The sequence below is a fragment of the Uloborus diversus genome, chromosome 2 (assembly GCF_026930045.1).
Source record: "Uloborus diversus isolate 005 chromosome 2, Udiv.v.3.1, whole genome shotgun sequence".
Lineage (NCBI taxonomy): Eukaryota > Metazoa > Arthropoda > Arachnida > Araneae > Uloboridae > Uloborus > Uloborus diversus.
Window position 1 is genome coordinate 120,047,078 of NC_072732.1, and position 22,566 is coordinate 120,069,643.

The 22,566-nt window shown below is 31.3% G+C and overlaps 1 protein-coding gene across 1 annotated transcript in view; it reads left to right on the forward strand.

Annotated features, from left to right (window-relative positions):
* LOC129216012 (nuclear distribution protein nudE homolog 1-like) overlaps nucleotides 1–22,029 on the forward strand; it is a 119,346-nt gene extending 97,317 nt beyond the window's left edge. Inside the window, exons 5-9 of the mRNA XM_054850148.1 lie at nucleotides 1,069–1,159; nucleotides 2,220–2,360; nucleotides 3,712–3,806; nucleotides 16,367–16,464; nucleotides 20,370–22,029. Of these exons, the coding sequence (XP_054706123.1) occupies nucleotides 1,069–1,159; nucleotides 2,220–2,360; nucleotides 3,712–3,806; nucleotides 16,367–16,464; nucleotides 20,370–20,436 (492 nt within the window). The 3' untranslated portion in view covers nucleotides 20,437–22,029. The remainder of the gene's footprint in view (nucleotides 1–1,068; nucleotides 1,160–2,219; nucleotides 2,361–3,711; nucleotides 3,807–16,366; nucleotides 16,465–20,369) is intronic.
* The last annotated feature ends 537 nt before the right edge of the window (nucleotides 22,030–22,566 follow it).

The following is a 22,566-nucleotide window of genomic DNA, read 5'->3' on the forward strand; positions in this document are numbered from 1 at the left end:
CGAAAGAGAGCAATTTATATATTTCATATTCCAAAGCTCAGATATATATCCTACAACGCATAAAAAATATCACCTCAATATCATTAAAACGTAAAAAGTAAGGGGTCGTTCACAAATTTGCAACACTTTCCTGTTACTGTTGCAGAGTGATTCATGATAAAAACGGATTATTTGCGAACGATCCCTCACGGTTCGTCGTCTCACCAAGAATTATTAAAATTCGGCTCATTAGATCGCTGATAACTTTTTACTTTTTAAAGATATCAAGGTGAAATTTTTTTGAGTAGTAGAATTTATCTGGGCTTCCGATTATGAAGGTTATAAATTGCTATCTTTCGCACATGCACAGTGAAAAAATTGCTTTAAAGGTTCACATTTCATTAAATTTTCAATATTTTAACCTCAAATTTTATTAATTATGTTTCTCTAATATGCTGTCAAATATTCTGAAAGTTTAGAAACGTTTGACGGAAAACTGCGTGATATGAGCCGAAAACCTTCAATAAAAAATTGCATTTTTGAAAGAAATGCTTATATATCTCTGTGGGTATAGGAGATACTTTCACGAAAATAGGTTTTTAACTTATTTCTAGAATTTATAGCGTATTCCAAGCTATTTACAATGAAAAATGATCAAAAATCTTTTGTTTCCTCAATTTGTTTCTCGTCCCCTAAATGAATAGTAGGCTTAATTTTTGCTGGAAAATGGCAGCTGAAGAATACCTTTTATGTGAAAAAATTACAGAGAAATAGGTTTTTTATTTTTTCGAGAAATCCGTAAAAATGTGAATTTTTGAAAGTATCCCAATATTTTTGGTCATATAGTGTATATAGCGGCTATAGTTTGAATGATAAAGAGAAAAAAAAAAGGTTGGTTAACAGCCACATTAAAAGACGTTGCAGAAAAGTTGATAAACATTTTAATTTTGTTGAAAATTAGAGATAGAATACTCTAATTATTACCCAATGACGTATCGAATAATTCATTTACTACATGTATTTTATTTTTGTCCAAAAAAAGTTTGTTAACGAGTATTTGTAATAAAATTACTCCCTTTATGTTTTTAGGCAATAGAAAGAAATGCTTTTTTAGAAAATGAATTAGACGAAAAAGAAAATATGGCCGCCCTAATACAGAGACTTAAAGATGAAGCACGAGGTAAAGTTATAAAAATTGTAAAATATAATGAATATGAGCCTCCCCCACTTCCACACAATCTGTTTTTTCATGGCCGATCAACTTAACTATCTTTCTACTTCTCACTCATCATTCATTCAGTTTCTCGCACAGTTGAAGATGCAATTTTGTCATGTTTCTCAAAGATTCTTATTTAAAAATTTTGCTATAAATTGTATAAATATATTTGAAGAAAAAAGAAAATTTGTTTGAACATTTAAATAAATTTCACCACCAAAAAAGACACAAAAAAAAAACTTAATTTTATTGCAACTCATTGGGTTTTACTAATAAAATATCGTCGTAAAAGTGCAAAATATAGCCAAAAATAGCAAAATGTTTAAAAATATTAAAAAGTTTAGAGTAGTGGTTCTTAACCTTTTGAAGCCCATCCCCCCTGACACATATCGCCTCCCACCATTTTTCCTGGAAAGAAATCCATCATTTGGCGATAGTGAGCATTGATATTATTGAAAATGTGTCTATATGATTTTAATTTGAAATAAAATACACAAAGTAAGCGGTTTTACCCAATCACTCTTAAAGTAAAAATAATAATAATAATTAAACAAATAAATAAAATTATATGTTTTATGCTTGTCCTTCCGTTTTTTACATAACGACCTGAGTTATTTGAAGGGAAATACTTAACCTAGATCATCGACTTACTTTTCAAAAACAGAAGTATATTTTCTATGAAACTATTTTCTTTTTTCAAATTGGAATCTGGGTGAATTGAAAATGTAATAAATATACAAATGGGTTTTTTCTAAATATCGTTTACTTATTCATTTATTTGAGAAAATTCAATCTTTTAAACTTAACAAAAAAAATGCAAAAGCCTCAATCATTTTCTGTAAACTTTCTGATCCCATTTTGAAAAAAATAGGCATTAATGCTACCAAGCATTTAAGATATTCCAAACAATTTAAGCATTTGATTTAATCATAAAAATATTTTTATAAACTAGAAATCCTCGAAGCTTTAAATCAAATTAATAGTTTATAAAGACTTGTATTGATAACAAAAATTTTCTCTCTAGATTTAAAGCAGGAACTGTTGATCAATGATTCCAACAAGAAAAATGATGTGTCACAATCCCCATCTAAAATCAGTGATAACATTATAGATTCAAATAAACGAAATGGTGAATCAGAACTATCACACTGGGCGAGGCTTCGAAGTAAGTACAAACAATACTATGCACTTGTGTATTATGAATATTTTTTGTATATTGATTGTGTTTATAAAAGTTTTTGTGTCTCCAGAATTTTTCCAAAAGCAAGATTCTGTCAAAATAAAAATAAAAGACATTACAACTGCTCCCAATGTTTAAGGGGGAAAAATATGATATTCAAATTACTTATTACAGGTTTAAGATTCTAATTTTTTGTACTCAAAAAAATAAAATTAGTTTCAAAGTAACAATCCAAAGTTGCGATTCTAACAAATGTTCTAGGAAAGAAAAATATCAGGGGGGCTTAAATTTTTGGGATGAGTGAGACTATCACTTTACAGAATGAACTGATTTTTACCGAATGATAAAACGAAGCATGGTCAATGCCAGGGGGGGGCACCTAGGGAGGGTCATAGTGCAGACTGCACCATTGCAATGTTTAAGGGGGGGAAATATGATATTCAAATTACTTATTACAGGTTTAAGATTCTAATTTTTTGTACTCAAAAAAATAAAATTAGTTTCAAAGTAACAATCCAAAGTTGCGATTCTAACAAATGTTCTAGGAGAGAAAAATATCAGGGGGGCTTAAATTTTTGGGATGAGTGAGACTATCACTTTACAGAATGAACTGATTTTTACCGAATGATAAAACAAAGCATGGGCAATGCCAGGGGGGGCACCTAGGGAGGGTCATAGTGCAGACTGCACCATTGAAATATTTAGGAGGCGTTTTGAGGGGTACTTTTCTCATTTTGGGGGAAGCAGAAAGGGAAACTATCATTTCCTAGGTAGTGCATTTTTAAATCGTTATCTTACTTTTTTTTCCAAACTCAAACTTTTATTTTTATGGAAATATACTTTTTCTTCAACTATTTGGGCCCTTCTTCTTAAGTTTGAATTATTTACCAAAATGTATGCGTAACAAACGGCAATACAGATTAATATGTGAGTCATTCTCCCAGAAACAGTCATTTTCATGTCCCTGTGATAATTTACTATGTTTTACGACTCATTGATTACAAATTGATATGCGTTAAGATATTTTCATGAGTCATAAAGATTGTGGGTGAAATAATATAAGACGTTAACTTTTACCGCTCAAACCAGACTAGTTAAAATTAGTGCTAACATGTCTTAATCGAAATATTTTAGCCCAAAAATGATTTGTTATCTCTGCTATAATATTTCCCTTTAATAGTTATCACGGTTTCAAACTTGTTAAAAAGAAAAAAAAATGTGCTTAATTTACAATATCTAATTAATACTTTATGATGTATGTATATTAAAAATGTTGCAAATCATTTTTTCTTGTATCAGTTCTATTAAACTCACCTGCATTTTTTACCTCCTTTAGGAAGTCATACCCGTGCAAGTTTTTTATCAAGTGCATCCTCAAATGTGCCACATTCTGCTTTGAATATCGTCGGAGATTTATTGAAAAAAGTTGGAGTGAGTATGAATTCTTATGTCACAGTCTAAGACGATATAGCTTATGCAGTCCTATTAAATACTTGTGCATCTCCAAAATAGCGAAAAAGTCGTAGTTTTGCTCAAAAAGTACTAATTCCACATACTTATGTTTAGCAGATGGGGAAAAAATTTCATTTTAGCTCATCGATTATGAAATAGAAAGTTAATTTACTCTGTGTTGAAATCCCACTAGATGCAATGAAATGTTTCTTGTGGGTTCAAGTAAAAATTTGTTTTGAAGCTGGGTTCTAAATACTAAAAGCTTAATCATGAAAAATTACATTCAAAGAGCTTCAGAATTATATTCATGTATGATATATGTAATACTTTTCAATGTTGAATGATTTATACAACATAATTAATATTCAATCATTCACAATGGTTTCTTTAAGTAGTTATAGTTCAAAAAAAATATTAAACCAGGGTGTCGACGATTTAAATCAAATGATTAATTTTAATCAGGATTCAAACCAAATGGTTTTTTAAAAAGCCATTGACTAAAGCATTTTTTTTTTTATTTAACCGTAGAAACCGTGTCGAAATTTCACAAGTTCAGCCTGTTTTTAGTCAGTTCAACTTTTTTTCTTTACATTGATTTTGTCCCCATTGTTTATCCCAATTGACCTTTTTTTATACAGTAAAACCTCGCTACAACGCTATCCGATACAACGATAAATCCCTCAACAACAATAATATTTCAAGGTCCCGATGAACTCGCATAGGAATTAATGTTATCCTCCTTTTAATATTGCGATATTCTCTACAGCAATAAACCCCTGTAAAGCGATGTTTTTTTAAGTTTTCAACCCCTCTTTATTACGATAATTTGGTTTTCAAGTACAGTAAAATCCTGAAAGCAACCCCTCCTATTTTCAAAAAAAAAAAAAAACTTAAAACTTTATTTTTTCTTTAAAAATGGTTAGCTCTAAGTTTCGCGCTACATTTTAAACAATGCGTTTCCAAAATGGCGTCGCGCTGGAGATAGTTTATTTTCACAAGTCAAAACTACAGTGCCTAGGCACTATAGTCAAAACAAAAATGCACCTTCCAAAATAAATAAAAAAGCAGTACAATCGTATAAATTTCTTTTGCAACACATATGAACAAAAAAAAAGGCGCCCTTGTATCAAAAAGGCGTCTAGACCAAAGGAAAAAAAGAGCTGAAACCGTCCTTCCTCCCCCCCCCCCCTGAGATTGCTCTTTTATTTTGTTTAAACCAGTGTTTTTTTTTTTTTTTTTTGGAAAAGAAAACATGCACATGGAGAGGGAAACTAAACATCTAAAAATGCTTGCCAAGTGAAAAAACAGAAAATGTTCTTTTTTTTTTTTTTTGAGTGAGTGGCAAATGAAGATGATGAGGAGGAAGAAGATGATGATGATGATAATACGAGTCCATCACAATCCTTATTGTCGACCCAGGAAGCACTTCAATCAGTCAAATCTCTGCGGACATTTTTTTCAAGTCTTCCATCCATAAACGAGGATCATTTTCGTGCTTTGGACTCAATGTATACCTTGTTGGTTGACTTAACAGTCAAAAAAACGGCCAAACAAACAAAAATATTGGTTTTTTTTCAATAAAAACGGATTTGAGGTATGTTTACGAACTTATTTTCAGAATTTATTTCAATTGATAGTAATATTTAATCATAATTAACACCTTTCTAATAAATGTATTAAATATACTATATATAAAAACATTTACACCTAGGTAATGCACATACTATAACATTTAAATAAAAAAAACCTATTGTATTATCAAAATATATAGGCCCTCGATATAACAATATATCCCTCTACAACAATATTTTTCTTTGGTCCCCAAAATATCGATATAGCGAGGTTTTACTGTATATATATTTGTTTTTATTTATTCATTCAAATCCTCTCTCCTTACTCAACTTGAAAGTTCAACTTCTTAGTCAGTGGCTAGTAGAGGCTTCTAAACTTTTTTAAAAATTAGTAGCCACTGTATTCATGACTTTTTCTTTAATGAAAACAATTAAAGACATTATAGACCAAGAGCTGACCCCCGAAAACGCGATTTATCTCTTTTATGGATTGTGGCCGGTTAAAATAATAAAAAAATGCAATTTAAAACTTTGGCTCGAATTCCCCCCCCCCCACTAATTTTGGGTCACACGGCTGCGTGGGTGGATGAAAGGTCAAAAAAATGAAAAATATCAAAGTGATGAGTTAAATGGCTAAAAACTATATAATAGCATTAAATTAATAAGAAAAAACCCGTAGCGAATTTCCCCCCCAGCTATGTTGGGGCGAATGTGGTGCCCCCCAGCGGTAAAGTATCGATTATGAAACTTAAAAAAAAATGATCACTTTCGTGGGGGGGAATTTTACAGGGTATTAGTTTCATTATTTTGATTGCCAAAAAAAATTCCCCCCCAGTAACTATGGGTCAATTTGTCAAAAAAAATTTTTTTTTGTTCCTCTTTATTTGGTTCAAGTCGAGTATTATTCGAACTTACGCATGACTGTTTAAGTTGCAAAAAAACCCCCCCAAAGTTTGAACGTTTTTTCATTAAAAAAAAAAACTCGTAGCAATCCTCCCCCCACACCTATAGAGGGGGTTGCTACGCGGTGCGCAGTTTTACAACGTGGTGCCCCCCCCCCCCCTCAGGGGTGAATTGTCGATTGATCAAATTAAAAATAAATGATCACTTTCGTGGAGGGAATTTTACAGAGTATACATTTAATTGCAAAACAAAATATCTCCTCCCCAGCAATTATAAGTCTACTAGCTGCATTGCCAGGCGTTGCACGGTCTACCTCAAAAATGTACGTGTATTCGGCGTTCCAAGCATTTTATACAATTATATAAATTTTCTCGCTTTCATTACATTTCTTATTGCTGCTCCACTCCTATTAGTCAAAGCGAAATGTTATATAGCCTATAGCCTTCTCAATAAATGGACTATTCAACACAAAATGAATTTTTCAGTTCGAACCCGTCGTCCCTGTAGACCAAGAGCTGAGCCCCCAAAACACGGTTTATCTGTTTTATGGCGGGTGGCCGGTTAAAATAATAAAAAAATGCGATTAAAAATTTTCGCTCTAATCCCCCCCCCTCCGCCCACTATTTTCGGGTCACACGCTGCATGGGTGGATGATAGGTCAAAATAAAAGAAAAATATTAACATAAGTGAAATGGCTAAAAATTATATAATAACATTAAATTAATTAAAAAAAAAAAACCACGTAGCAAATCTCCCCTCCAGCTATGTTGGGGCGAATGTGGGAGCCCCCCCCCCCCCCCCAGAAGTGAATATCGATTGTTAAAATTAAAAAAAAAAAATCACTTTCGATGGGGAACTTTACAGGGTATTTGTTTCATTATTTTGATTTCCAAAAAATCTCCCCCCCCCCAGTAACTATGGGTAAATTTGTCAAAAAAAAAGTTTTTTGTTTCTCTTTATTTGGTCCGAGTCCAGTACTATTCGAACTTTCCCATGACCTCTTAAATTGTAAAAAACAATTGCAATTATTTATTCGGTAAAAAAAACACGTAGAAAATCCCCCCCCCCCCCAGCTATATTAGGGCGAACTTGTTGCCCCCCAGGAGTGAATTATCGATTGATTAAATAAAAAAAAAAGATTACTTTCGTAGAGAGGAGGGATTTTCTCAGAGTTTACATTTGATTGTAGCAGGGGAAAAAATCCCCCCCCCCCCCAAAAAAAATGTTTTTAATTTAAATTAAAAATTTTGAAATAATTTTCAAAATGAAAGGAAGCAATTCAGCGTCCGTACATCTGCTTCTACCATTGTGTGCTCAGCATGAAAAGAATGAAGGGGAAAGTATACGCCTGTGATGATTTCTTCTTGCTGTTTCGAGGGCAGTTTCGTCAGTGATCAACTGTAGCCAACACAGTGAAGTCGTTATAGCTGTTGGTTTTTCTTTGCGGAGCACGCTGTACCGCACCCTTAATCTGAAAACGGAAATAAATCCTTTTTTCAAAAATATATTTTGATGTTTTTATATTATGCGTGTTTTAAAGGGTAATTTAAAGTGTAGCCAGCCACCAGATAAAAGATAATGTTTTGACAGAAACTTTATTTGAAGGAATAAAAGTTTCAAAGATTCGAAAACACTGAAAACTGAAATTCCGTCATTTAGATTTTTCCGAGTTCTTAACAGAAGCAGATTTATATCATCGAGATTTCAGGAACATTTTTATCAAACTAGATAGACACTATCACAACCAATATGCTGAAGGTAAATAAATCTATATGAATTTCCAAATTATTATTTTAAAAATTCATTTAACGCATCGGATTAACGCATTAACATTTACAAGTAAAAATGTCGTTATTGCAATTTTAACATAAAATCACTTTTGTTTGTGAAATAAACTCATAATTACTGGGGTAGGGGGAGTTTTTTTTTTTGCAATTAAAACAATTAAATGTACACTCTAGAGATAATATACTAAATTATCTTTTATCTGGTGGCTGGCTACACTTAAAATTACCCTTTAAAACACTCATAATATAAAAACATCAAAATATATTTTTGAAAAAAGGATTTTTTTACGTTTTCAGTTTAAGGATGCGATACAGCGTGCTCCGAAAAGAAAAACCAACAGCTATAACGACTTCACTGTGTTGGCTACAGTTGATCACTGACGAAACTGCCCTCGAAACAGCAAGAAGAAATCATCACAGGCGTATACTTTCCCCTTCATTCTTTTCATGCTGAGCACACAATGGTAGAGGCAGATGTACGGACGCTGTATTGCTTCCTTTCATTTTGAAAAATATTTCAAAATTTCTAATTTAAATTAAAAACATTTTTTTTTGGGGGGGGGATTTTTTTTCCTGCTACAATCAAATGTAAACTCTGAGAAAATCCCTCCTCTCTACGAAAGTAATCTTTTTTTTTTTATTTAATCAATCGATAATTCACTCCTGGGGGGCAACAAGTTCGACCTAACATATATGGGGGGGGGGGGGATTTTCTACGTGTTTTTTTTACCGAATAAATAATTGCAATTGTTTTTTACAATTTAAGAGGTCATGGGAAAGTTCGAATAGTACTGGACTCGGACCAAATAAAGAGAAACAAAAAACTTTTTTTTTGACAAATTTACCCATAGTTACTGGGGGGGGAGGGAGATTTTTTGGAAATCAAAATAATGAAACAAATACCCTGTAAAGTTCCCCATCCCCAACCCCACGAATGTGATTTTTTTTTAAATTTTAACAATCGATATTCACTTCTGGGGGGGGGGCTCCCACATTCGCCCCAACATAGCTGGAGGTGAGATTTGCTACGTGTTTTTTTTTTTAATTAATTTAATGTTATTATATAATTTTTAGCCATTTCACTTATGTTAATATTTTTCTTTTATTTTGACCTTTCATCCACCCATGCAGCGTGTGACCCGAAAATAGTGGGCGGAGGGGGGGGGGATTAGAGCCAAAATTTTTAATCACATTTTTTTTATTATTTTAACCGGCCACCCGCCATAAAACAGATAAACCGTGTTTTGGGGGCTCAGCTCTTGGTCTACAGGGACGACGGGTTCGAACTGAAAAATTCATTTTGTGTTGAATAGTCCATTTATTGAGAAGGCTATAGGCTATATAACATTGCGCTTTGACTAATAGGAGTGGAGCAGCAATAAGAAATGTAATGAAAGCGAGAAAATTTATATAATTGTATAAAATGCTTGGAACGCCGAATACACGTACATTTTTGAGGTAGACCGTGCAACGCCTGGCAATGCAGCTAGTAGATTTATAATTGCTGGGGAGGAGATATTTTGTTTTGCAATTAAATGTATACTCTGTAAAATTCCCTCCACGAAAGTGATCATTTATTTTTAATTTAATCAATCGACAATTCACCCCTGGGGGGGGGACACCACGTTGTAAAACTGCGCACCGCGTAGCAACCCCATCCATAGGTGTGGGGGGGGGGATTGCTACAAGTTTTTTTTTAATGAAAAAACGTCCAAACTTTGGGGGGTTTTTTTTGCAACTTAAACAGTCATGCGTAAGTTCGAATAATACTCGACTCGAACCAAATAAAGAGGAACAAAAAAAATTTTTTTTGGCAAATTGACCTATAGTTACTGGGGGGGAATTTTTTTTGGCAATCAAAATAATGAAACTAATACCCTGTAAAATTCCCCCCCACGAAAGTGATCATTTTTTTTTAAGTTTCATAATCGATACTTTACCCCTGGGGGGCACCACGTTCGCCCCAACATAGCTGGGGGGGAAATTCGCTACGGGTTTTTTCTTATTAATTTAATGCTATTATATAGTTTTTAGCCATTTAACTCATCACTTTGATATTTTTCATTTTTTTGACCTTTCATCCACCCACGCAGCCGTGTGACCCAAAATTAGTGGGGGGGATTCGAGCCAAAGTTTTAAATTGCATTTTTTTATTATTTTAACCGGCCACAAGCCATAAAAGAGATAAATCGTGTTTTGGGGGGTCAGCTCTTGGTCTATTATGCAAACAGGTGGATGTGAAGAAAAGTCCTGGCAAATGAAACCTGTTGCTACAGTATGTGCATATTTGTAAAAAAAAAAAAAAAAGGGAAAAATGAAACTTAAAACTAGTATGGCTTAAACCATGAATTCTTGCAAAAAAAAAAAAAATCATAATAAAAAAAATAATTTTTAAAGATATTCTAAGAAAATCCATCAAATGTAAAGGTTGAGAAGCTTTTTCTTTTTCTTTTTTTTGCATTATAATTATTTAAAGAGTGAACAAGATATTTTTATACTTTACAACAAAGTGGACAAATAAAAGTGGGTAGCTGTCTGATTTCAAGACACCATACATGCAGAAAAAAAATAATACTTTTTTTAATAGTTTGGCAGGTGTTCTTTAAAAAATGAGTTTATCAAAATAATAATAATAATAACTTTTATTAAAGTTTGTTTTTCCTTCATTTAACTCTCATTTGATTTTTATCTCATTTAAAGCTGCCTAGTTTGTTTATTTCGCCCTCTTTTTTCCTGTATTTATAAGGTACTACAGTGCCATCAAAATTGAACTTGAGATTAATCATATGCATTAGTATTAAATTGGTTTTACATCCCACTTTGTGTATTTTTGGTGAAGTAATACTTGAAATATATAGGCTTTGTAACTTTTTAAAATATCAATTTCAAGTTTAAATGAATCCTTATATATTATTTCTGTAGCCTGTTTTTGGTTTCTACGCCAAATTTCCCTCAATTCTTGATCGATTTCTTTGATTTACGGCTAATTTTATAGCTTATGGTGCTGGCTACTGACGAAAAATAGACCCAAGGTCTAAAAATTGTTTCTTTTAGCCGAAAAACCTGTTTTAAAGAACCAGAATAAGGTTTTCGGTCGTACTTATAACTTTAATTTGCGCTATGACCGACAGAGCTGAGTAGCTTGATCGGCAGAGCGTTCTCTTCGTAACCAGGAGATTACGTGTTCGGGCCCACGTCCGGACAATCTGCAACAAAAAAATTAGAGAAATATCGCGCATTACATGAACACTACATTAAATGAATAACAACTATGAGGGAATAGAATAAATGAGAAGGCAATGCTCCTTGCTGATATGAAAACATTCAGTGATTTTGTGCTAAATTACTTCGAAATTGCACGTTTTTTTTTTTTTTTTTTTTTTTTGAAGCTTTGGCTCTGGAAAGAAAATTAAAGCATAATGTAAGCGAAAATATAAGTAACAGGTTTAAGATTTCAGACTACAATAGAATTGTTTCTTGTTCAGAAAAAAAATAATAAATCGTATATTGAAATATATATTCTTCTAATGAGTTTTTGACTCTTTGTACAAATAAATAAAATACTACCTCAATTTGAAGGGTAAAATATATATTTTTTCTTCTTTTTGCTAAAAAACAAATAGCTTATCACATTTTTACTACATTCGAAAAGCTACGCTTAAAAAAGAGCATAGTTCAATTTATTTTGTATTTTAACCGTGCTGTTAAATGATGAACACGTGCTGCCATCTAAGTTATAACGGTTTAAGCAGCCTGCGATAACAAATTGTAAAAATTTTCAAAAATAAAAACATTTTTCTTCAATATCTTATCTTATATATTAATCCCCTCTCATTTTAAAACTTATCAGGCTGGCCAATGACGAAAAAAAGACTTACGGTCGAAAATTCAAGTTTTCGAAATTGCCTCTTGCTGTTTCAAAACCTTGATGCTGCCTGTAGTTCTTATGCATTTTTCAAAGCAAAGTTCTAATGCAATTTTCCATTTTTTACGTCGCTTTCGGCAAAAAAAAAAAAAAAGCCTTTGTGTGTGTTCATATTTTAATAAAGCTTAACAGCACTGGACTTAGTTGTTCGGTTTAGCTGATAAGTTTTTTTCGGTAGAGCGTTCGGCTATAAACTATCTGAACTTCGGGCAAGCTTGGGCTGTCCGACATAATATCAAATTTATATTAGTATTACGCATTACATGTGCTCATAACATACACACCTAATAAAATAAATGCAGTGGGAATGCTACTTGGTGTTTCGACTCCTTTATGCAGGCTACAGTTATCATTCGGATAAGTTAATTGTTAATCGAACTGTGTTCTTTGACTACATCCAGACCACTCAACATAATGTAAGCATAAAAAAGTATTAGATTTATCTAAAGATATCCTTTTTGTGCAGAAAAACATTTTTATTGTATGCTAAAATGTAGATGTTTCTAATAGCAGTGTTCGACCTTTTGTACAAATGAAAAAATACTACGCCCGATTAAAACTACGAGTTTTACTCAGTAAACCTTTAATTTTTTATTGGCGCGAATACGATATAAAGCATTAAAAGTATTATCAACTTCATTAGCAAAAAATTATTTTCTACTCCTCTGCTTTCTGCTGAAAAAAAATACATTTTGTCTACGTTCGAAAAATTACACTTAAGAACGGACTCAGTTCAACTGGTTTTGGTTTTGAATTTTAAGTGTTCGATTAAAAGAGAAGCATGTGAGGGCATTTAAGCCGTAACAGTTAAAGCAACCTTCTATGTGAAATAGTTCAATATTCAAAGATAAAAACACTTATTTTCAATCAAATTTATTACTTCTCTAGAATGTTTGTTTCAATCGCTACGTGAGATCTTCGTCATTCTTTAATCAAATTCCATGCTTTGCGAATAATTTTAAATCGTATCATGCTGGTTAATGACAAAACACAGATGCATGATCGTATTATTATTTTTTTTTTTGGCAAAAAGCTTTTTTGCTGTGTTTTACTACGCATTCCTTCAATGAATAGCTTTCGAAAAGGAAGGCGCAATTGCTAAGTTTGTTGGGGTGTCGGGCTGTTAGTCAGAATGGCGCCAATTCGAATACATGCCAATAAATATCTCTTTAATGTTTCTTTTTTTCCTGTCAGATGCTGACGTGTGCAGGACTGTATTTGCCACAACCTGTTTTTTCACATGCACAATTATTGCTTTTTCACGAGTCACCACTCAGCCACACTTTTAATGACATTTATGTTTGCATTGAAAATATGTACGATTAAAAGGGGAGCTATGATCAAATTATCACAACGTTGTATTTAACGAGGTTTTGTTACTGATGTCTTTAAATTACACGCCTTCTCTTCTGCGCTTACTTTTTTTTCGGTTCTTCTTCATAATGTTCTTCCTCTGAAATTCTTAAAGAGCGAAATGCCTTATGAAACGATTTGAAGCACAGTGCGGAGTTCCGCACGGGTCGACTAGTTAAAATTAATGAATAACTGAAGTTTCTAAAACTTTCTTCAAAAAAAATAATAAAGATTCCTGATTTAAATTTCTAAAGTCTGATATAATTTTTCAAAAATTAGAGTCCTTTTAATTTCAAAAAAAATTATATTTTTTACACCCTACGTTTAAACTCCTAACAAAATTTTATCTTAAATCTTTTACTTTTTTTTCTAATTTATTTATTTCTCAAATTTGTTTAGAGCAACTGTAATTTTGTTACATACTGTTTGAATATGTTTCCCTAGGTACACTCTTTTGAGATTTTTTTAAATCTTTTATTTTGCATTAATGTTCATTGTTCAACAGAGTTTTTAGTTTTAGACGTATAGATTTTAATATCTTTACTTTTCATACTTAACAGTAGATATAACTCCTTATTCAGCAATCATATTCATTCAAATCTAAAGGTTGGGCTAAAGTGCTATAAAAGTTGAATTTTTTTTTCATATACATAGAAACAGATATTCTGAATGCAAACCATGAACAAAGACTTTAAAATAATAACTTATGTTAACTCATTTAACTCTGGCATATTTTTGTAAGCTTGAAAGTAACGAAACTTAACTGTTAGATTAATTTTATTTAATTATCTATGTTTTGATAAACATTATAAGTCTAGTGGCAAACAATTAAAAAGTTGTTTTTTTCTTTTTAACAGGGAAAATTTACCATGTTGTTTAGAAAAAAACAAGACGATAAATAAATATTTGCTTTCTAATCAGCCAAATTTGTTACTAATTGATACATGTTAAAGAAAAACTTATGAAAATTGTTTGTTTTCTGCATGCACAAAGCATTAACAAAAAAAAGCTTTTAACAAAAGATCTTGCACAGTAGTACTTGCTTGTGAAATATATGTTAAATATTGAGACTCACTAAATATACAGACTAAATTCAAAGTCAGTTCCCTATTAAAAATTACTGCACAGTGTAATAGCTCACAAGTACGACTAAGTAATTAATATGCTACCCCACATAATTGTAATAGGAATTACAAACAATATTACATGTACAGACATATTGGTTATGGTGTTATAAGCAGTGCTACAGCTGGCAGGGGGTGTACCACGAGTCACACTGCTCCCCAAAATATGTTTTTTTTTTATTGCAAAAATAATGATAATGTAAATTGGTTCCAAACCACCTTTTCTTTTTAGGGAAATATTTTTTCCTAACTGCAGCCCTGGTTACAAGAAATCACTTTAGCAAATGCATAAACCTGTGAGTTTCAGGATGTAAGAAGGATGAATAGAGGGATGAATCAAACTTACATTTTTAAAAGGATTTTCAATTTACGGAATGGAACCCTAAATTTTACGGAATGATTAAATACGAGCATGCACATTTACACAGGCCAACATGTAATGAGTAGAGAGACATTATTAAAAAAAACTTGCGATATTGCAACAAAATCTTTGAATCTAATGAATTGTGGGATAAATTTGCAGAAAAACTTTGGGAGGCCATAGTGACTCCTGTCAGGACATCAATAAATGTAAGTTATCTAAGTGAGGAGGGGTTCCTCACTCGGATTAATACATATATGCAATATTTTGTGCAGTTTTTGCAAATGAAAATGTTGATTTCCTCATTACTTGTCTCTGGAAAGTTAATCATTTTCTTTTTGCAACAAAGCACTCAAAATATCGTTTGGTGTAAAAATTCTGCTTTTACTTGAAATAAGTTTGTTTATTTGTATATAATCTGCAGAATATCTGTTAAAAAATGTAAAGCTAATGAGGTGTGGATTATACACTGCTGTGGATTATCTGTCTTTTTTTTACTCAACATCAATATTTACAGTAGACTGCTATCACTACCTGTATGTTGTTTATTTTACTTAGCTTGAATGTTCTTTCGCTGCCTATAAGTTGTTTTTTTTTACATAGCTTGAACGATCTTCTTACGCGATTCAGGCTATGTAAAATAAACAAAATACAGTTACAGACGAAGCGCTTCATTTGCACAAGAATAGCCCGTTTGTTCCTTTGTTTTGATTCTTTGTTTTTAAATAATTAATAGGGTACTATAATCATGATTTCCAAAAAAAATCATTATTTTTTTATTGATTTCATTATACCTTAAAAGTAATTACTTCTTCACGTTTTTTAATTTAGTAGCTAAAATTGTATGTAAAATCAAAATTTTTTTTTTGTATTATCCGCGGATTATAGGTCACTGCGGAGTAGATGAAATTTCTTTTTCCTTCGAATACCATAAATTTTCAACTAATTCACACAATAAATAATAATGGTATTGCGATGCCCACAAAATGAAAATTTATCAAATTTCCATGACACACCATATTACATTTTTTAAAAAAGCATGAACTATGGACACATGAAGCATAATAGTATATTTTTCATTATCTTTACCTGCTTTAACAAAATATAGCTTATGAATGCATTTATTTCAATAATGCATAAGTAGTAAACGTTTGAAATAACGAGCACCTTAATTAAAGGCATAATCTAAAAGCATAGAAATATAATTATTTTATCTATTTTAACAGTAATAAATCTTTGAAACAAAAAAAAAGTTTATTATATAATACACAAACATCTGTTCATAATATCTTTTGAGATGAGTTCAAACAATTGCCAATTCCCAAAAAGTTGTTTGGAAAATTAAATCAGTTCAATATTGCAGAAAAAAAAAAACTTCATGCTTATTCGTGAGTTCTATGCGTAAAATATGTTTGCAGTCAAACACATTCATTAACGTACAGTAAATTTCCATGCATGTTTCATAACTAACAGCATGATAAAAGAGCCCTTTCTTTTGATTAAAATTAAAATTAGGTCCTGGAGTCCAAACTGCAATCCTGTCGAGAAAGTATAAAAGATAATTCCGACCATCTGGGAGACAAGAGGACAACAACTTCACTCACTGCAGCCAAGTAAGTTAGATGAATAAATGTTTTGATACACATAAATATATGTCTCAGTGTGAGTGTGAGAGAAAGAGAGAGTGTGTGTGTATTGTACATGTGACTTAATTTGCATACGAGCTTACGTAACCTCAACTCCTCTGCTCCTTTTCCTTTTTCTGTGAATTTTTACACATTTGGACTGCTTTCAGGCTCTTTTTCTGATTCACATAAAGTTCCAGTACTTTTTCCTTTAAAACTAGCCTTGGTTGTATGTGTATATATGTTACTGTGAAAGTGCAAAATTGGAGAATGGCATCATACAACAGTGAAACTAAATATTCGTTCTTACACCAATATATTTACTATGTATAGTCCAACCACGGATTACATGGAATTTTCAAACGTCCAGATAAGACGAATCTGTGTGAATAAGGGGGAAAAGTAAAAATCTGATGCGAATATTCCGCTCATTTGGATGAGACTTTGCTTCTGCAAAAGCTGACATCGGTAAAAAATCATAAATTCGTCCATTTTTGGCTGTAAAACGGATGTTAGTCTTTCCATACAATTTGTGGTCAGACAGTACATGCTGACATTCCTTGGTGAAGACTGATATTTACTATACTTCAGCCTTTCACAGCAACATATATATTACAGTCAAACCTCATTATCGTGACGTTTTGGATAACACATCACTTTTCCAAAGTCATCAACAATTGATACGTAACTTTAATGTTAAATGGCTCTGAATTTGACAGCAGTGCTTTAATATGAAACACCAGTTGTAGTGCAGTTCTGCTTAGTTGATCTATTACCTTGATAGTGTTTACCTGTTTTCAGGGCGTTTAGAGAAAAAGAAACGTGTTATTGAAGCGGTGTTAAATTGAAATATTATCGCAAAACTACTGCCAAAGTAACTCAGCTCCACTCAGTGCCAATTACTCTTCCCTATTAACCAAAACGAGAGCAAATTTTTAATAGGTAACTTACAAGAAAATGTGCTTCAGTTTTTTATGAAAAAAACACTTAATGGAAAATATTAATTTTTTCTTTTGTTCATTACCGCAGAATAATTCCACAAGTACAAAAAATTTAACCATACTAATATTTTATAGGATAAAATATCAATAACAATCTTAACTTAAGAAAGGTGATAGTCTAGTCTGTTGTTTTTGTTGTGCTAAACTGAATTTTAAAAAAATATACTTGTAAATAAACATGCAAAACCATTCAAAGGCACAAATTAGTTCAGGAAATCCAGTTCTTAAATAGAAAGTTTAAAGATTAATATTTTTGTAGAGTAAAAAAAACTTACGCGGAATAGCTTTAACTTTCACTCATGAATAAAGTTTCTATGAATGGTCGATCATTTGATGAAAATACTCGCCACGGTTTAGAGGTTCAATTTACCTCGTGATTCATGTTTATGGACACTATTTTTCATGTCCATAAATAGGTCTTGGTTACTGTGGTATGCAGATAAGCTTTCAATCTTCTCAGGGCAGCAACCGAACATTCTGCTGTGCATGTAGAGATGAGTACAGCTAAATAGATGGTTATCAATTCAATCACTTCTGCATCGATGACATGTTTGTTTGAAGTAAAAAATAGTACTAAATCTTCTGCAGCTTTAACAATAGAGTTTTTACACGCCCAAATATCTAATAACATATTTATATGTAAAAAAATTATGTTTGTCTTTCTCTGTCAAAATCATCCTTGTAGAACTCTTGATATGTATTTGCAATCTTCAGTTTTAGAAAGAAGACATTTTTTAATTTATTCGTGGTGATTCATAACTCTCATAGAAAATCTCCTGTCAAAAAAGTACACAACAATATCTAAAATATCAATATAAACCTTCCTATATTAATCATGGGTGCTGGAAAAAAGCAAAGGGCACAGCTAGGTCATCAGGTCTTCAAGGAGTTTTTTGACCTTTTGAAAGAGTTGGCTCTTCGACATTAAGTTCTTCTGTTATTTTCAAAAAAGAGCTCCAGACTGCATCGAAACTATACATCATTGAAAGTTAAAATAACAAATTGAATAATTTAGCCATCTCATACTGCATAAAAGAATAATAACAAGCACATAAAGAAATTAACTGAATGAACGAATGCATATTTAAGTTCTTGTCTTTAGTTCCTTTTCTATTAAAGACTACAGGTTGCACCAGCAGGGTTTATCCAAGATATTTTATTTTAGTTATATTTCTTTCACCCTCTCCATGGGTGTAAATAATGTCAACCAACAAAAAGAAAGATTTTCTCAATTGAACTGTGAATGAAAAGATTTTTTAAGAAATTGAAATATAAATATTTTTTCTACGAAGTTTTGAATGATACTTTGCTGTTCTTGTCCTGCCTCAGTGAAATACATTTTCAGTCTATCTTTAATATCCATTACATTATTTGAATTCCATTACAACAAAATTCTCGTTACAATGAACAAAATTTGAGATACTTTGAAGTTCATTGCAACAGGATTTCACTGTATTTGACTTTTAAAGAAAATCTAGAAAGCCCAGAGCTGCACTCTCCTCTAAAGGTGTTCTTGATTTTACAAAACAAAAAAAAATTGGCACCATTGTACACAGCTAATTTTATCATTCAATCATTCTAAAGCTAATATTTGGAAGCTATTTTTGAAGTTGTTGAAATTACTCTTCCTATATAGTAATACTCTATGCCATGTTGCGATGTGGAAAGGTATCATAGAAAAATGTTTAAATATTTAGAAATTTTATTTTTCTGCTCTGTAATCGTACTACATTTCAAAGATAACTACTTTTGAAGCCCATTTCTGATGTGCCTCAAAGTAACCCGTAATGGCAGGATAACTTTAAACCATGCTATTAATTCATATCTAAGGGATTTAATTATTATTATTTCTTAATTTCGAATAACTGTAGAATAGTTTAGAAGTTTTTCTTTCATTTTATATCAACAAAAACAACAAAAACTTTTAAATATGAATGGAACAGTTTTAATGGCGAATTCAGGGGTGGGTCTAAGGGTCAGCTGACCCCTCTGTGAGGAGAAACCCTTTTCATCAGTTATGCAGTCATTAGCAATACCTTAGAAATAGTGCAGGTGAAAAAGAAGTCTGTTAGAGAAAGTCGGGTTTTTTCTTAGCTGATGAAGTCATCGATGCAGGCACTATCTAGGCGATGAGTCTTGCCTTTTGATGTTAGGGTATGATTTTAAACAAAACCAAGGAATAGTTTGTAGGCTTTGTAGAAACTAGAAGCTTAAGTGGGGAATTCAGCTTGCATATCTAACTGATGAAAATATGAAGAAATTTGATTCAAAAATTGAAGTAATAGTAAGAGAACGTTATGCTCAAATTTGGCTAGAAAATTTAAACGAGTGTAAGCATGCATAAAGAAAGCAAAACTTGCTGTTTAAATGCATGCTTTTCACAAGTTCACATCTTTTTACATTGTAAAAGGATTCCTTAAATTCTGAAATGGGAATTTACAATATTTTGTATAGTTGTAGCATTATTGTACAAAATTTTTATGCAACAATGTTGTGCCTTTCTTGTTTTCATTAAAATGAAAATTTTCTCAACACATTAAACATAAAAACGGTATTTTTGTTTATTTTAAAATTTTTACAACTTAAAAATGAGCAACATACCATGCAATTAATAAATTTATATCTTTCATGATATAATACTTCTTTTTAAATTCATATATAGATAATTTAATAGAATGCCATAAAAATATTAATGGATATGCAATATGCCCTAAATTTTGGAAAAGGTTCAAATTATACTTTGTTTTTCTTCCATTTGACTAGTCACTGAACTTGACCCTCCTTACAGAAATATCTGGATCCGCCCCTAGGCAGTTTAAAATATAGAAATTGTGGCTCAATTACTGTACCTAAAATAATTATTAGTAATAGTATTTTCTTTTCTCATTTCAGCAGAGTGAGGCATTTAAATGGAACTTCTTTGTCGAACCCTAAAGATTTCATTCCACTGACAGCATGAAAATACCACCGAATCATCCAGAGAAAAATTGTTCCTACGAGATTTCATTTTCTAGAGACAATCAGAAAAAATGATTAGTATTGAACTTGTGTGAGAAAAAGGGTTTTATGCATCTTTCTTACTTTCCTGATGTGATAAAATATTCATTAAAGTGCCGAAACAATCTTGTTCAGAAACAAATCCTGACAAAAAAGTATCCAGAAAAAAATTCTAGCAATAACACTGCATGAAATGTAGATAAATCATTTAGAGATAAGCAATATAAATATGCTTAGTGTACTTCAGAAATAAATTCACCATAAAACATTGTGCAATAAGGGTGAGTACACATTAAAATTTAAACAGAGAAGCGAGCTTAAAAAATATGTAAAACGTTTTCTTTAACAAAAAATAATTTTAAAAGGATCTGTGATAAACACCACCGAAGTAGATTTAATTGACAATATTAAGAAATTTGTTAACAAGTACTTGAGATATAAAAAGTAGACTGTAATCATTTTGTTTTTAAATGTAAAAAGAACTCTTAATATATTTAATTCATGCATAAACATAAATACATTAGAAGCTGAAAACAGATTAAATATTTTGATTGATAAGATATATGAAATTGATTTGTAATAAATTTTGCTGCACTATTTTAAAAAGGTTAATGCTCCTGAATAATTAATAATTCATAGCAACAAGTGTTGAATAAGTGATGTGTGTTATTATTCATAAATTATTACACTACATTTTACACAAGTTATTTAGTAAACAATTATTTCATCAAACTTTACCAAAGTCTTGATAATCTTACATTACAGTAAAGTGTTAAGAGAAATTTTTATGCCACTTTTTGTGCATGTGCTTGCATTTGTAAACAGAGGTACTGATAACAGATGATACAAGTAAGATGAGTTGGTATAAGCAAGATGAGTAAGCTGTACAAAATTTCCCAATTTTTCAGCATGAATACCTCAGACAATAATTTTTATCCAAAAGCAATAAAATCTTTAAGTAATGGCTTTTTGATAATCCCATACAAAATAATTGAAGTTATCATATTCAAAAGCTTTACAAACTGAACAACAATTATCTATCTGAAAATTATTCAACATTCACAACAATCACTTTTACATTTTAAAAATTTTCAATAAAATTTTCCCAAAATCCATTCTTTTCATGGACAATTTACAAAATGCATTTATTTCTAGCAATCGACAGAACTGATCTGGTGAATGAATGGCTTTAATTTAAAAACAAACAAATGTATTTTTTTCTACAATAAATAAGAGTGCACTGTATTCTGAAGTACATTTGTTATCAACAAATGAACTTCAGAAGAAATGTATTGTTATATTGTTGACAAACATTTGTAAAGATCATTATTTTTTTTAGCCAAACTGTCATTATTTTTGTAATTCTCTAGAATAGTGTATTTATATTCTCATTTGATTTTTTTCCCTATTTGGTGCCTTTATTCTATTTGGAAAATGTCTGCATTATTGATGGGAACTTCATACTATTTTTATTGAACATATTTTTCTTAATCCCATAGAAAATTGGGATAAAAACCATGAACTGTAGAGTAAAAATAAAGTGAAAAAACTCCAATTCTGTACTTTTCTTTTATATTCCAACACACTATATTTGAATATTTAAATATACTATCATAAATAAGCTCTGATCTCCCTTATTGACAGTTAACATGATTTTGTATTACTTTCAGAAATTTTTTGTGTGAATTACTTCCAAGCTGTGAAAAGTAATACAGTGAAACCTGTGTAAGTTGACACTACGGATGCACTACTTTAGTGGTCAACTTAAACAGATGGTCAACTTACAAAGGTTGATTTATATGATAAGGGCTGATTCCATGCCTGTAAAAAGCGGTCAACTTAGACAGGTGGTCAACTTACAAGGATGGTCAACTTCACAGGTTTTACTGTATGAAAAAAAAACATTTTTTTAATTCTGATTATCTTACTAAGAAAGCTTTTCCTTTTGACCTCTACATTAAATCAATTAATTTTATATTTATGCATCTTTAATGAAATTAATACTTGACAAGTACAGAAAGAAAGAATTTTACTCTGAATTTAAAATCTAAATACCCCATCAAATTTACTAATAAATCAACAAACAAAATTT